This window comes from Melopsittacus undulatus, chromosome 3 (genome assembly GCF_012275295.1).
Source record: "Melopsittacus undulatus isolate bMelUnd1 chromosome 3, bMelUnd1.mat.Z, whole genome shotgun sequence".
Taxonomy (NCBI): Eukaryota; Metazoa; Chordata; class Aves; order Psittaciformes; family Psittaculidae; genus Melopsittacus; species Melopsittacus undulatus.
The window spans coordinates 727,136-743,544 of NC_047529.1; the positions used below are offsets into that span (position 1 = coordinate 727,136).

General features: G+C 54.5%; 2 protein-coding genes across 2 annotated transcripts in view; one reads left to right on the forward strand and one right to left on the reverse strand.

The window, feature by feature from the left end:
* The window catches only part of XRN2 (5'-3' exoribonuclease 2), a 47,774-nt gene extending 39,576 nt beyond the window's left edge, over nt 1-8,198 (forward strand). Inside the window, exons 29-30 of the mRNA XM_034060724.1 lie at nt 2,932-3,073; nt 7,437-8,198. Coding sequence (XP_033916615.1) covers nt 2,932-3,073; nt 7,437-7,499 — 205 coding nt within the window. The 3' untranslated portion in view covers nt 7,500-8,198. The remainder of the gene's footprint in view (nt 1-2,931; nt 3,074-7,436) is intronic.
* Nucleotides 8,199-10,443: 2,245 nt separating this feature from the next.
* Nucleotides 10,444-11,534, reverse strand: NKX2-4 (NK2 homeobox 4). The gene is made up of 2 exons (XM_034061022.1): nt 11,168-11,534; nt 10,444-11,060 (listed from the first exon to the last, which is right to left on the reverse strand). Exons 1-2 carry the CDS (start codon nt 11,532-11,534, stop codon nt 10,444-10,446), a joined length of 984 nt encoding a protein of 327 aa, XP_033916913.1.
* Nucleotides 11,535-16,409: the final 4,875 nt, after the last annotated feature.

The window sequence follows — 16,409 nt, forward strand, 5'->3', positions numbered from 1 at the left end:
GAGCTTTGAGCCTTTGTGTTCTTTCAGGGATGGAGCATTGCAGTTAGGGCTAAACTAGCCATTGCTTCACAGGCAGAGGAAAGCCAGGAGAGTAAAACTGCTGCTTCACAATGCAGATGATTTGTTTTCTGCATAAGATTACTTACTTTTAAACTTAGCAGTGCAATTATGGGCTGAGAACATTGGGGCTGTTCAGCCTGGAGAATAGAAGCTGCATGGAGACCTCAGAGCAGCTTCCAGTGTCTGAAGGGGGCTACAAGGATGCTGGGGAGGGACTCATCATCAGGGACTGCAGTGATAGGGCCAGGGGTAATAGATTCAAACTAAACCAGGGAGGTTTGGGTTGGATATAAGGAAGTTTTTCCCTGTGAAAGTGGTGAGGCACCAATTTCATTTTACCTGCTGCACATTGAATTAGAATCCCAGAACCCAGCCTGGTTTGGGTTGAAGGGGCCTTAAAGCTCCTCCAGCCCCAACCCCTGCCACGGGCAGGGACCCCTTCCACTGGAGCAGCTGCTCCAAGCCCCTGTGTCCAACCTGGCCTTGAGCACTGCCAGGGATGGGGCAGCCACAGCTTCTCTGGGCACCCTGTGCCAGCGCCTCAGCACCCTCCCAGGGAACAGCTTCTGCCTAAGAGCTCAGCTCAGGCTCCCCTGTTCTGGCAGGTTCAAGCCATTCCCCTTGGCCTGTCCCTACAGGCCCTGGTGAAGGGAACATTTGCTGGTTCTAACTGAAAATCTCTAGTTTCACTCTTTCACATGGTCTCAAAGCAAAAAATGCCCCAACATAATAATGATATTAGTGTTTAAGTCTTTCATGTCTTAAATATCCTGATTTTTTACTAAGCAGCACTTTAATACAAAGTTAAACTCTCTGCCAAATACATATTAATGTCAAATGAAACCTGCATCAAACCTCCTCATGCCAGGCATGTAGCAAGTGTTGTCCTGTGACCATCAGTCGCTGAGGGTGTTTGTACAACCACGTTAGCAAAGGTGTAGAGACACAAGAGTCCTAGAGCTGGAGCCCAGAGGTGATTCCTTGTAGTTTTCCTTGAGGCTGAGCATCCTCAGGTCCGCTGTTTTCTAGGAATAATGGGAGGAAAAGAAGAGAGTGCTCAAAATACTCCATCAAAAAGAGTATTATTCTTAAAACACTGGGTTCGAGTGTTTAGCCCCTGCAGGTTTAATGTGCTGTTAACTTTAAACACACTCCTCCTAATGAATGATTCAGTGTGCATTTGTGGACATGCCTCTGAAGCTAAAAATACAACTTCACAGTTCAGTGTTGCCACTTGGCTTTTGCGCCTGTTCAGTTTTAGTACTTGTATTGCACATCCCATTTACCAGTTGCATGTTTATCAGGTAAGACTCATACTTTATAAGCAGGAATTGAGCTGTTTTGTTTCTCGAGGTGGTAGGAGTTTCCTTTGCCTTCCTGAAGTTCAGGGAGGTCTTAATTGGGACCCAATGGAGCAGCTGAGATGAAACCAAAAGCAGTTTGCATCCAAAACCAGGAAGCCTTCAGGTCCAAATGCCTGTTTTCATTCAGTTTAATCTGTACCTGCCTTGATTCCGGCTTTGCCTCTGTTCCTGCTGATGAAGCGTGAGCTTAAAAGCCCTTCCTCTCCCAGCATCACTTCCTCAGCTGCTCAGAGCTCCGTTTGTGGAGCTGTGAACCCTCCCTTGGGCAGGAAAGCCAAACCTCCTCCCTCAGCCTCTGGGTAGGGATGACTCCTCCAGGGTGGAAGTCCTGCCTGTTTAATGCAGTCAATGTAGGCAGAGGCTCTTTGCAGATCCAGAGTAATAACCCAGCTCAGCGGAGCAGCAGGTAGGTACAAACCCCAGTGCTCATGCTCCTGCTATTGCTGCCTCCCGGCACGCTGGCCGCACACTGCTCAGCTGACTCCCTCTTAAGCAGGGGTCATGAGAGATTAACTGGCTCCACTATCCAGTGTTTTTCCCTTTCCAACAAGAGATTGTGCTGCAAAACATGAGTTGTACCTTTCCCCATGCTCAGCTTTAAAGACTGGATCATACCTTTATCATTTCTCCAAATATTTGATATCAAACAATGATTTGTTGTATTACACCTGTTGCTTTATAATTGTAATGTTAGAATAGGCACTTGAAGGCAATTAAAACATTTCTTGCTGTCAGTAATCTAGGGTGGCAAACTAGCTTCTAATGGATGGTGAATTTGCGTTCCCATATAAACTGTACACCAAATGTCAGTCAGTCCATGCCAATTAGTGCTTATGTTGCTAGGTCACCGTGGTCAATTGAAAACGGCATCAATAGAACTTGAAAAGGTTTCTTCCCGATCAGACCTTCTGACATATTGAGCAGAATAATGGATGGGAAAAAGCAGCCAAGGCCCCTACCCTAGCTTCAGAATACTCGCAGGAAGAATTCATTTGCAACCTGCAATTAACTAGGAAGAAAGGGCTCCCAGAAAGAGTCTGGACATGGAGAAAAGAAAGCCTCATTCTCCTGGATCGCACATGTTTACTCTCTGGATGCTGTGCTACGGTCAGGGAACGTGGTGAGCTCTGGGGTTTAACCCCCGGTCAGGGTGAACCGGTCACTTTGCCCTTAAACAAATCAAAAGATGGACAAAATCCATCCAAAATTCCTGGGAAATTGTAGCATTGAATGTGCTGCGTGTGGTGGTACCTGGGGCTGTGCTTTGGAACTGGGATGGAGGAAGCAGTACACAAGAGCAGCCTTTCAGCCGGAGAGTGTTGGAAAGTATTCCCCCCTCCCTGGTTTATCCCCAGCAGCTTGGCTGCCTGCAGTACCACTGCAGGCATAGCTGGGTGTGACAGTGCTTAGCTCTGAGACAGCTCATGCAGTGTATGAGAGTGTAGAACTCTGTGTTTGTGGTGTGAAACTCAGAGCCCAGCTCACACAGTGTGTTTCCTCTGCACAGGACTGCTGGGGCTGCTCCTCTCCTCCCCTGGAACCGCATGCTGCAATCCCAAAACCAGTTCCAGCCCAGCCAGTACCAGGGGCTGGGCGGACCCATGGGCTACCCACAGAGACCCGAAGATCGCATGGACAGGGGCAGACAGGTAGGAAAGCCTTGTCCCGTTCTGTATGCGGTGTTCTCCTCCTGAGTGAAGCTTCCATTGTGTGTGGCTGTGGAGAGTGACTGTGGTGGAGGTGGCCATTCCCGAGCTGCTTTTAGCCCAGGAGCCAGTGACAGCTCACAGGTAACTTGCCAGCTGTGTCCAATGCTTCCACATGTATCCCTGCACGAGGCTCATGTCATCACTGTGCACCAGTACTTTTCATTACAGGTAGATCAAACACTCAAGCAAGTCACACACCTCTTATAGCCTGAGAAAACATGATGGGAAGGCAGGTAGTTCAGAGTCTTCCTCTTCTGTAAGGAGATCTACCCACTACACTGTTTTGGGGATTCTCCAGGTTTCTCCACAGTATGTTTAAAATATAGATCCTTATGACTTCATTAATTTCCCTCCTCAAATGCTTATTGGTTTTCTCTTAGCTGAAAAACTACTTAAATGTTAGATACCAGTAGCCAGAGAAATAAGCATGTCTGTGAAAGTACATGTGAAAATAGCTTTGGTTAAATGAAAGCAAGTGGATGTGGTAAGAGAACCTCATCCAGAATTCCAGGTGCCCTTGCCATCAGCTTATGAAAATGCCATAGAATGAAAATGTTCCTTGAAAGCAGCAGATGATTCTGCTTATGTGGTTGTGTGTGTTCCCAGTAAAAGCATGGTCTGCATCTACTCTTGTATTACAAATGTGAGTATTTACAGTGCTGTGTGCTAGTTTAAAATAGATCTCAGGTATCTGGAGTAAATGTTAAGTTCTGCTGCTCTTTGTGTAAGTCAGAATTACCACTTGGTGGTGGGAAGGTTACTGGCCAGTAATAGGGAAAGAGGAGGAAGAGCACTCAGCTGCTTGGTAAAACTGTTTCCTAATCCTTTGTATGGAAACTGAGGCACAAGCTGTTTGAACTTTGCCTTCTGATGGGACCTGGTTCCCATCTTAGCTCAAGCCAAGTCACTTTTTAGTCTACACTCCCAGTTTTTCTTCTTCCCAGTCTGCACATCTCCCTTCTGCACAGAAATGTGTGTTACAAAGTGCAGCACACACTCAGATGTGATTTCTGGGGTGTTTCTCCATGCCAGTGGCAGCATATAGTCACATTCATTGGGGTATAAATTCTGTGCTGCTGTATGTGCATTGGGGTAAGATCCCAGTGTCCTTTGCTTAGGCAGCAAGGCCTGCAGGTACAGTCCCTGTGGATACTGATGTCATACAGCACATGTGGAAGTCTTGTTGTGTTTTTACCACTTCTCTGGTTCTTTGTCTGCTGTAGGTCTTTTCTGTTCCGGCTGTGGGTCTCAGCACTGCATCACAACAGCCTTTGCACAGTGAGGTTGTTATGGTGTGGGGGGTTTAAGGCAGCTTGTACAATGAGAACAAGCACTGTCAAACCAAGTCTGGGAGTGAAGAGCCTTTGGCTTTTACTGGGGAAGGCTTTTGCAGAGCACTTCTCTCTGTGGTTGAGCTCATCAGGCCCCAAGCCCACCAGAAGCACCGTCCTCAGCATCATCTGTGGGTGCAGGATGAAAGTCTCTATAGCAGCCAGCAGCCTGCCCAGTTCTCCCAGCTCAGAAACTCCAGTTCAGCTGAGCCCTTTCAACAGCAGTGAGGTCCCTTCTCCCCCCAGCTCCTACCCTGGAGCTTAGTGCTAAGGTTGTTAAGGCTGGAGTATGGATTGTCTGTGGCTCTTTCAGTTGTCAGCTTGGTGTTGCAGCAAGAAACAGGGGGGAAAGAGGCCACTATACCACTGTGCATGCTTGCTCCAGGGATAGCAGGGAGGCATTAGCAGCATAAATCCTTCCAGAGGTGGTTTTGGTTATAAACAAAACTAGGCAGTGTGGCTTATGAGCACATTAAGCTTAATGGGGAAGCACTGAATCCTTTTTGTGCTGCCCAGCTAGTTTCCAGAGGGGTTTTTTAAGGTTTATTTCTAATTTGGATGAGGCATATTGATGGGATCAGTTTTCAATGACCTTTGAAAGTCCTTTTCAACCCCAACTATTCTATGATTCAAAACCCTTTCATTTTGTTCTACACTGGTTTACCCAAAACACTCGAGGAATAAAATGCGTAATTGCACTAACCCATAACAGGGGCTGCTGTAATGATGGAGGAAAATCAGCAGAGGATTTTGATGCTGGTGGAGTCTGGGTGGTATTTAATTAGGGCTGGAAAATAGACACTTGAAAAAGTCTGTGTGCTGCACTGTCCTCTGCTCTACCCTTTATCTGGGTAGCATAGGTAGATACATTTGCAAAGGGAATCGGTGCTCAAACTAGTTCATTCCCGACCTCAAATCTTTGTGTTAACAGCTACAGCTGGAATCACAAAGGAGAACAGGAATTGTCTCCCAAGGATGTTTGCAGCAGGGGCTCGGGGAGGGCACCCTTAGCTGATAAGGGGAAAGCAGCCTCCTAACCACAGCGTCTCGGAGCATCGTGGATGTCTGCAGCTTGGCAGTGATGGAAACCTCAGCCCTTGCTGTTTTCTGGCTGTTTGCAACCTGAATGATTAAATAGGAAGCTTTTGGTAATATTGCAGTCGTGTCCTAAACCTAATTCACTCATCACAAGCATGGGACACGTCTTCTGGATCATGAAATGGAGTTGAATCTGGGTAGGGAGCACAGCTTTAACCATCGTGTGTGAATGTGAATGTTAAGGACAAATCTCTTGGCTCAAGTAAATTCACTTAAAATTCCCCTTTGCATTTCTGTTGATTTCCAACTGTTTTTCTTATTTCCTTTATTTTTTGTTGCCTTTTTCCTCCCCTTTCCCATGTTGTTTTTCAATGAACTATCAGATGTCATTATTCCCCCCAGGCCGGCAGCGCTGCAGCAGAATTAGCAGCTCCCTTAAAGGGTTTTGGGTGCAAACCCAATAATTGAATGTAGCGTTGCTGCCTGTACGATTCAAAGCTTTAAAGCCTTGAAAAGGGATTCAAGTGGAAGTGCTGACACGTAGCAGCATAAATAATTATCTTTGGTCCCTTTCACCTCTGAATTCTTTTTTTACAGCATACAGAACATGGTCTGAAGAGGTTAATAAACGCGCTGCACAAAGTGCTTACGAAATTAATGCAACTGCCATGGATATGGGTTGCTCTGTGGTGAAGGGGGGTTGCTGGCGGCCTCCACAAACCCTAACCAGAAACTCGATGGTGTTGTGCAGGTGTTTGACATTTTGATTTCAGGCTGTAGCAACAACTGAAGGGCCAGATAAACACTGTATGTGTCTGGATTGCGCTGGGGTTGTGTGGGACTGGAAGGGGTTTGAGCTTGTTTCCTATTTAAACTGATGGCAATTAAACCTGAACACAAAGATAAACCCTTCCTGATGCAGAAGCAGTGTGCTCCACACAGTGCTTCTGGGTGCAGCACATGGGTTTCTGTCCGGAGACGGCTGCATCAAACCGCTCCACTTTCCCTGCTTATCCCTGAGCCCCTGTTGGAGAGGGGAAGGATGGATTTCCCTTTAGAAGGAATGAAAGGAAACCCCTCTTCCCTAAACACCACAAAACCCCTGGGAGGACACAAAGCAAGCCCTATTGCTGCTGTTAGTGCACCCATTGAATGACCTTCCTGCCGTGCATCAGGTTTTGCAGTGATTTTAAGTGTCTCACATTTTTCACTGGGTTCGGTGTACGGAATACCTCATCTCAATTTAAATACACAGATATATTGGGAGTGATTTCCAACATAGGATTTAGGCATCTTTCACCTATTGTTTCAAACGAGGAAAATGCTGCTTCTGTACAAATACAGTTATTTTAATTCTATTTCTCCTTAAAATACTTGTAAAAATACCAGCCCTGCTTTAGCATCTCGCTGCTCACCATTGGAACAGGAAGGTAGCACTTGAGGGGTATTTTTCCTCCAAAAATGGAAGAAAATTTGGGAAAAAAATTGGGAAATTTGGGAAAATTTGGGAAAAAAATGGGAATCATGAATATTTTTCCTCCAACAATATTCACAATGGGAATCATGAATCTCGGCGATGCTGTAACTCACAGCGTGACATTTGCATCCTTGCTCTCTGTAAAGCATAAAGAGTGTGTGGAGCAAAGCCATGTTTTCTGTAGGAACTGGAGAATTTCCTTGCAGATCTGCCCTTCCGCATGGTGATATATGTCTGTATGTATAGATGTCTGTGTATATATGTGTGTGTGTGTGTGTATACGTGGCTTTAACGTACTGGTTTCTGTGCTCGGGGAAGTCTTTGCAGGGAAACGCTTCCATTGGGAGCATTGGGCACCTTCCCGTGCAGGGTTTATTGTGTCCCTTGTGTGGGGGACCTTGTTTACCCCCATGTTAATCCAAAACATAAATGCTTGCTTTTGTTTGTTTGCTTGCAGGCCTATGGCCCCGGGAGGCCCTACCCACTGCCGCCTCCATCGGGAAGATACGGCTGGAATTAGCTCCTGGCGACTTCCTTTTTAATCCCACAATGTCCAGGCTTTGTGTTCTTTTATTATTTGGGATGGGTGAAAAAAGAGAGAATCCTAAAGAGCCATCCCTGTAGTTTTTAAACTTGTTTAAACGTGCACATTTCGTACCCAAATGATGATGATTTTCCTTTGTGGGGCTGTGTCGCTTGGGAATAGCAGCTTGGGAATAGTGGGTTGGGAATAGCGGGTTGGGAATAGGGGGTTGTGGAGTACGAGCGCCCTGAACTTGCTCTGCCTATGAGATGCTTGAGGAGGTGAGAATTCCTTATCCCCATCCCGCTGTGCTGCCCTCCATCCCTGGCTGCACATATGGGAGCCTGCCAGCAGCCCCGGGGTTGTGTAGGGCACCTAGAGATGGGATGGGGTTAGGCACATAGGCACCACTGCTGCTCCTTGGATGCTTCCTTGAATGTCTCACAGAGAGAGCAGATTTTGGGGGGGGGACTTTGAAGTAAAACATTACAACTTTTACCCCTGGTGCCTGGTTCTGACTTTGTTCTGTCCCAGTATGGTGCAGGGCGGGTGGACTGGGCTGGTTTGGGATGTGATGGAAAGGAGCTGCGCAGGCCAGCGTTCCCCTTTGGGTTTAGCTCTCTTTGTAGGGTTCCGTGTGACTGTACCAAATCAGTGCTTATTTTTATTTGCTTTATAAAGTGGCTTTTGAAACTGGGAGCAGGAGCGCGTGGTTCATTTCCAACCCCTCCACAGTGGCTGTGGATCCCTGCTCTGGACCTGCCTGAGCATCTTCATAGGCATGCATTGGAAAGTAATTCCAACAGCATTTAAAACCTTTGTTTAACCCAAAACTAAACTCTGGAGTTAGGTGAGCAGCATTAATGCCACTGTAACACCTTCCCCTTGTGCCACACTGGGACTTGTACATAGGAATCAGTCAGCTCCACGGCTCTGGAGTGGTTTTCCAGCCCTGTCCTTGGAGGGCCCAGATGTTAATCACCAGCACCGAGGAAAAGGATGGGACCAAGGTAACCTTGGCAGGAAGAAAGGATGAAACCGGGTTCATTATTTCCAAGTGACTGAGGGTGGAGCAGAATCCTTCATTGTCATGCACAGAGTTCCATCCTGCCCGGAGCTGGGAGCGCATCAGCCCTCGGCCATGGCTTCCCTTGGGCAGGAGGGTGTTTGGGACTCAAGGAAGTCGTTCTGCTTTTTGGGGCAGGATGAAACCAGCATCAAATGTAACTATGAGGGTTGAGCACAGGGCTGGAGGGAGAAGGAAGGACCTGGGGGGGCTTTTGTCTCTTGTTCCCTGTGGTTGGGGGTATGGAAATGGGGCTGGATAAAGGTTCTGGGGCATTGCTGTGGGAAGGGGTTGTCCCTTACCCAGTTCTTCAGCCCTTGGCTGCTGCAAGCCTCTGATCTGGCTTCTCAGCCCTGTGAGAGGTAGAGCCCACCCCAGTGTTCAGAGCAATGTGCCTGGCTGGGCTCTGTGGTTCCCCTACTTCGGGGCACAGGGATGGGATGCAGAGCCTGACCGAAGAGCATCATCATCCCTGCTCTGGCTGCCTCTGCATAGTACTGGGGCTGGCCCTTGGGGCATCCTCATCCTGCTCTACCTCCACATCCGTATGTTTCCTAAGCTGGAGCTGAGCCTGTTCCACCCCCTTTGTTTTAGCAGGGTTGAAGGGGCCTCATTCACCCCCCGGCCTCAGACCCTTCCCAAATTCCCCCTTCAAGCCTCCTGGTGTGGGAACCAGCAGGGGAAGGGGATGAACTCAGGGTCCCCCCTTCCCCTCTCGGCTCCGTGGCCTCGCAGAGCCTCAAATCCCCGTTTCCCACCCCAGCATCGTCCCTGGGAGAGCCCATACGGGGCGTGGGGGCTGCGGTTCCCCCCCAGGAACCGAACCCCTTCGGTGGCTGAGGGAAGGGAGTTAAAACGGGGGTTTGAGGATGTCCGGGGCGGCCGAACCGCATCCGTGCGTGCGCCGGGCAGGAAAGAGCAGCTCCTGAGCCCGAGATTCCCTTTTATTGGGGAAAAACAAAGGGAAACATCAAATAAAAGGGAAAAATCACCCGAAAAGAGCCGGAAACTCCCGAGCGCCGCGTCCCGCATCCCGGGGAAGGGGCGAGGGCACCGACCCCACCGCCCGACCCGTCCCAGCGCTCCCCGTAGCACCGGCAATAACGGGGTCTGCGGGGCCTCTGCGGCTCGTCGGGAGCTCGGGAAGCGCCGCGGCAGCCCCGTCCCCACCGGGCAATGATCGATACAACCACGGTAATAGCGCTTTGCTCCGTTAAACCCGGGCCCCGGCGGGCGGGGGCTCCTCGGGTTCGGGTTACGTTCCTGCTCCGGCCGCGGCTCGTCCCTCCGGTACCGCTCAGGTCCCTTTGGCTCGCATCCCATTGGAATCGCATCCCATTGGAATCGCGCTGGGGGGGGGGGATCCCTCACAAATGAACTGTGCCGAGATCCGCTGCACTTCAGAAGGTTTATTGTTCCCGTTCCAGGTGTGCTCGCACCGGGGCCGCCCCTCCTCGGGCTGCCGCTGCCCCGGGAGCGGGGCCCCTCACCCCCACGTTCCCCTCCGGCCTCCCCCCACCCCACCTACCGGACGCCCCGTCGGGGGGGGCCCCCCGGGCCGCGCACACCGGGCCGGACACGGGGGCACAAGCGCTCGTTCACACCCGCACACACACCCGCACACAGCGAGTACCGGTAACGGCGCAGCCCCACGCCCGCAGCACCGGACCCATAAGTGGGCTCCCCCCCCTCCCCACCCCCGCCTGCCCCTTCTGCGGGTCCGGGTCTCCAAAACCCGGTGAGTCTTAAAGAACCACAGCGCATCGAGGCCGGGGAAGAACGGGAAGGGTCCGGGGCCCCCGTCGGGGCTCCCCGCAGCGCCGGCACGGCCCGGTCCGGGCGGGGGGTGCGGAGGGACGGACGGACACACAGCGATTACCACGTCCTGCCGTAGAGCAGGTTGGGGCTGACCATGCCGCCGTTGTAATCAACGCCGGCCGAGTCCAGAGGGGCGAGGGGGCCGTGCAGCGCCGGTGGGCTGGGGGACAGCTCCTCCAGGTCCGCCGCCTGCCCCAGCGAGCCGGGGTGCGGGTGTGCTGCGGGAGCGGCGGCCGGGGGCTGCCCGGGGGCCGGGGTACCGCTGCCTGGCGGCGGGCAGGGTTTGCCGTCCTTCACCAGCACGGGCACGGCCACACGGCGAGGGGAGTGCTGCGGGCAGAGGCCGCCGTCGGGGTGCAGCTGCTGCGCGGCCGCCGCCTTGTCCTTGGCCTGGCGCTTCATCTTGTAGCGATGGTTCTGGAACCAGATCTTCACCTGGGTCGGGGTGAGGTGGATCAGGCTGGCCAAGTGCTCCCGTTCGGGGGCCGACAGGTACTTCTGCTGCTTGAAGCGCCGCTCCAGCTCGTAGACCTGCGCCTGGGAGAAGAGCACCCTCCTCTTCCTCCGCGGGGCCGCATGCAGCGGCACGATGGCCTTAGCGCCCTCGGCGATGCCGCTCAGGCCGCTCATCCCGGCCACGTTCATCCCCGCCGACGGGCCCATGAACCTGGAGACTGAACGGGACGGGAGGCTCAGCGCCGGCGGCCGCCCCGTCGAGGGCAGCGGCTGCCCCCCTCCCACCCACCCGCTGTCCCCTCCGCCGCCCCACGCCCGCACTTACTGCTGGAGTACCGAGGGTCGCCGCCGGCCCCGTACCAGCCTCCGGCCGCCGCCGCTCCGCTCCGCATCCCCTCGGGGTACGCGGGCAGCTCGCCCATGTTGCCCAGTCCTCCGTTGCAGTAGCCCCCGACGGCGCCGTGCGGGAACTGGGAGACGCCGTGAGGCATGTGGTAAGCGGCCGTCCCGGTGGGGCCCGTCACGACGTGCTGCGGCACAGCTGCGGGCACCGGCGGCTGCCGGTAGGGCCCGAGGGGCGCCCCCAGCCCGCCCGCCCCGTCCATGCCGCCGAACTTCTTGTAGCTCTCCTCCATCGGGCTGAGGATGTCGGTGACCGAGAAGGGCGTCGTGTGCTTGGGGCTCAGCGACATGGCGGGGGGGGGGGGACCGGACGGGACGGGCCGGGGCTGCCGCCGGCACGGGCGAGGCACGGCGGCCACCAGCCCCGGCCGCCGGTAGCTCGCCGGTTCTTTTAGCCCGGCGCCGGGTTTACGCCAGACGCGGGGGGGCGGAGCGAGCGCACCCGGCGGGGGAGAGCGGCGGCGGCGGCCCCGTCCCCTCCCCGCCTCTCGCCGCCCGCCCCGGCCCCGGCCCCCTCCTCTCGGCCATTGTCCTGCGCCCGACGGACGCCTCTTAAGCCCGGACGGCCCCGGCCCGCACCGGAGCGGCTGCGAGCGGCCCCGAGGCCGGGCCCGTAAGTACCTGCGGGCCCTCGGGGGGAGCGGAGCGGGCGGGTGGGGGGGTCCCCAAAACCAGCCTCCTTCACCCCCGGAGCACAGCGACGGCTGCGGCGCGGGGTCGGACCCGACGGCGCGGACGGGTGGCAGGAGCCGGGGACACAGCTGGGGATGGCTCCGGGCCCTCGGGCTGCTTTGGTGCGGGCCCGAGCGGGGACCCGGGGTCCGTCTATGGCTGATGCTTCATTTTCCGTTCGGTTTTGGGTCTGGGGTTTGGGCTTTTCCTTCGGTCGTTGTCCGTTTGTTCGTCGGGTTTGCCACAACGAATCACTCCCTCGGGGCTGTGCGCGCTCCCGGCCGGGGCTCCCCCCGCGCTCCCCGTGCCCCGGGCTGCGGCGCTGGAGCCTTCCGCAGTGGGGCCCGGCGCCCGTCGGGGGGCAGCGGCCGGGGCCGCGTCCTGCCCATCCCCACCGCTCCCAGAGGGTTCTTTGACGGCCGTTTGCAATCCGAGAGGATGAGATATGGGGGTACCCGTCCGGGGGGGGGTGTGGGTGCCGTCGGTGGCTCCTGCCCGTTCCGCCCTGGGGCGATCCGACGGGGCGGGCGGCGGCCGGAGGTCCCGCATCCGTACACGGGGGGACGCGCTCCGGATGCACAGCGCCGTGGGTACACGGCACCGGCAGCACGGAGCGGGGTCGGGCCGCAGTGCCCTGCGGGGGTTCCAGCCCACCCGCACCCATCCATACGAATGGGGACCGGTGGAGCTGCGCTGCACCCCGGGGAGGGACTGGCCCCGCTCCGGGAAGGGATGAGCCGCATTGTGGGGAGCCGGTCATGTCCCGCACCTCCGGACCGGACCCTTCCTGTCCTGTCTCCAAACCCGATCCGTTCCCCGATTCCTTTGGGCAGAGCCGAAGAGTTTAGTTCCGATTGCGGAATTAAAATGAAAGATAAAAGCTCAGAGATGGAACAATTCTGTTTCTCAAGGTTTGTTCCCCCCTCCTTAAGCTCTAAGACCGCGGTGCAGGGTGACTTGAACAAGTTCAGCCCTCAGCGTGCACTACGGCTCCTGCTACCCCCCGGCCCGAAGCTCCCGGCCGGTTTTCCTGCAGCCCTTTATCCAGCTGCAGTTTTCCCACAGAATTCCTGAAGTGATTTTGTCCTCGTTTCCCCCTCCCTGCTTCAAAGGAACCTTTTAACCCCCTCCTCCGTGGTGCCCATCATCAGGAGGGCCTCCTGCCACCTCCCTGGCTGTGCTCTGCCGCTGTGGCTGGAGGTGACCCATCAGTGAGAGCCCCGAGGGGGGGACACAGAGCCCTGCATGCTCAGCCGGGGGCAGAAGGGCTGCAAACAGAGACCCCGGTGCCTGTTCCCATTGCCGGGTGTTTCCAGTCACTGTTGGTACATCTGTTCTGTGCTGTGTGCTGCTGAGCATCATCTGAGCCCAGCTCCGGAGTCTTCCTCAAAAGGCTGAACTGTTGCATTGAATTTGGTTTGATTTCATTTGATTTGATTTTTTCACTCTCTTTTCTTTTCCCCATCCCTTGAGCACGTCCCCTCCATTCCAGGAGTCAGGAGCTGCTGGAAGCTCCATCCTTGCCGGACTTAAAGGCTCCTTTTTGTGTTCAGGGCCGGTGGCATCACTCCAGTGGATGGGGATCAGGTCGGAGCTCCCCCGGGCAGGCAGGAGGAGGGATGGGGACCCGAGTCAGCCCCGCAGGGAAGCAGCCCTGGGGTTAACCTTAACCGGCAGCTTGGCAAAGCAGGGACCCCGGAGGTGGATGGATGGAGCTTGGCCGGGAGAGGCAGAGCGCCGTGTCCCGCTCCCCTCCGGAGGGAAGAGGCTGCTCCCGGTACCGCAGGGATGATTCCCTGCACGCCGCTGGGATAGGGAGGAGACTGGGACCTCACTGCGGCCTCGGTGCTGCGCTGGTAACAAACCAGGCAGAGATACGGTGGTGAAGGGATGAGCGGGGCTGGCCCCGTGAGCCTGGCAGGGGTGACCTGGGTTTGGGTCTGGCACCACCGAGGTGGTCCATGAGGATTCAAGCGACAGACTCCGCTTACACACTGGACATTTAACTTGGGACCTTGTGCAGGAGGAATGAAATGCAATGGGTAACAAATGGGAGAGCAGCTCAGGATGGGTGCACCGGTAGGAAAATGACCCCGAGCGCTAGAGCAGCGGTCAAGCTGCTGCTGGAGCAGTGGGAAGAGGAGGATGCGGGAGGTTTCATCCCTGATGGGGCTAGGACGGGCTCTCTCCTGCTCCGAAGGTCCCGGAACACCCCAAGCCCGGCTCCCAAGGGCAGAGGCCGCTGCTCCCTGCATCCCCTTGCAGAGCCAAAGGGGAAGCGCATCCGGAGGGGAGCAGAGGGAAACGCATTCAACGAAATTCCTCAGTGTTAGCACTGAGCCCCCCGGATCCTGCCCGCATCAGCACCGCGGAGCCGCTGCGAGGAGCACAGCACCGCAGGGAAGGGTTTCCCCGTTTCCTACGCCGGCCATTGTAACTCCCCCCAAATGCAGGCTTTTGGCAGGGTCAGTATCGAACGTTTGGTCCCTTTGGAGTGTTCTCTTTGCTGTGTCCCTCTGGCAGGAGCCCATCGCTCCCCTTTGTCCCAGCCCAGCTCCAGTGACTGGCTTTCCTGGTGGGAAGACGTTTCATTTCGTTAGACTGGGCTGCTGGTGGGGAAAATCCTGTTGGTACAGCAGATGTACCACCCAAAACACGTCCCTCATTTAGACCCTTCTACCTTTCCCAGTGGGAGTGGCACACAATGGACCCTGTCCCTCTGTACCCTGAGAGTATCAAGCCCCAGATTCAAGCCAAGTAGCTTCAAAAGCCGATTTCCAGGGGTGGTATCACAGGAGCAATGGGGTGGATGGTGATGGGAAAACACCTTCGAGTCAAACTCTGAGGTTCCCATTCTGTGGCATTGTTTCCCGAGCTGCTCGATGCCACCCCCCTACCCCCCCGCAGGTCACCTCCCCCCGATGCAGATGTGATTTCAGATAGCACGTTCTCTTCCTGATAATAATGACACACTTTGCCCATAGGCGCTCATTTCCACACCGAAGTTGTTGCTGCTATTGGAGCCGGTGCCTATTACAGCACAGACACTGACCTCGGCAGGACACAATTGACACCCAGATAGAGGCTGATTTCTGGGGTTTGTGGGGCTTTCAATAATCGTATAAATGCTAATTCATTTCCGTGGCAGCTTGCCTAAAAGCAATGGTTGCTGCTGAAGCATCAGCGGCGGCCGCTCGTTGCCCGAGCACGGTGTTGTGATCGCAGCTGATGGCAGTTTGCCTCCGTTCCACTCTTACCCATCATTTGCAGAGATTAAAAGGGTCTTGGAAACGGAGGGTTGGAGAATTGCTTTCTAAAGACGTTGTTAGATGGGAAAAGGAACCTGGGGTTTCCAGTGCTCTCTAAAATCATTTCCACATAAACCCCAGATTTAGCAGGTTTAAGTGTCACTAAATGGGCTGTTCGCAGTAAAAGAGATATTGATGCGGTGAAAGCGAGCTCTGCTCCTGCTGCAAGTGCTGGGCTGGTGCCTGTGTCTGGGTAGCTTATGCTAAACTCAATGGCAGGCTTTTCAGGGGTATATGTGTGTTATTCTCACTGTACCTGGCATCTACCGCCTGTAAGGTTCCCTTCATAGAATCATAGAATAGTTAGGGTTGGAAAGGACCTTAAGGTGCCTCTCTTTATGCAGCCACAATTTCCATCAGACAGAAACATTCACACTGTTTTCCCCTGTGACTGCAGGTTTGCTTTATGCTACTCTTTGGGAGAAGACAGCTATAAACATATTGGACTCTTCAGATCCTTCTCTGCTCATCAGGTGGATTCTTTCCTTTGGGCTTTGCTCCCAAGGAGCCTTCCTCACCCTTTTCCTGGCCCCCGCAATGGGCAGTGTCTGCTCTGCCCCACTGATGCTGTGTGCTGGGCTGGAATCACCTCCTGAGCCACCCAATACCCATCCCATCCAATCCCACCCCCTGGGATAGCACAGCCTGGTGGGGCAAGGACACATTTATCTGGCGTCTGTGCCTCCTCATCCTCACTGGCAGTCCCATTGCTGGGTGGGTGCTGGCTGTGCCCACACAGCTTCATCCCTCCTCTGTTCTTGATGCCCAGGTGCATGGATGCTGTATTTGGGTGCATTAAGCCACAGCTGGGTGCCTCCCACCACCTCTTAGGAACACCCTTCCCATCTCATTTACCATGCTGTTAATTATGGGGGTGGCTGAATATCCTAACAGCGCTTCCAGCTTTTCTTCCCATCCACTGTGGAAGATCCTGAGCAGCACAGGACCCCCCTAGGAACAGCCTGGAGGATGGCAGTGGGTGCAGCCACTGCCAGGGATCAGCTGCTGACCCTCTTAGTGATGGTTACATTGATTTCACCCAGCACTGATTCTGGTGCTGGATGAAATCAATGTGCTGATGTCACCAAACCCAATCCCTTGGGCTTGGGGTGGGTGATACCTGCAGTCATCTCATTGAAACAATGGCAAGATGCTCTCCCTGGTGCATTTAGCTCACAAACAGGC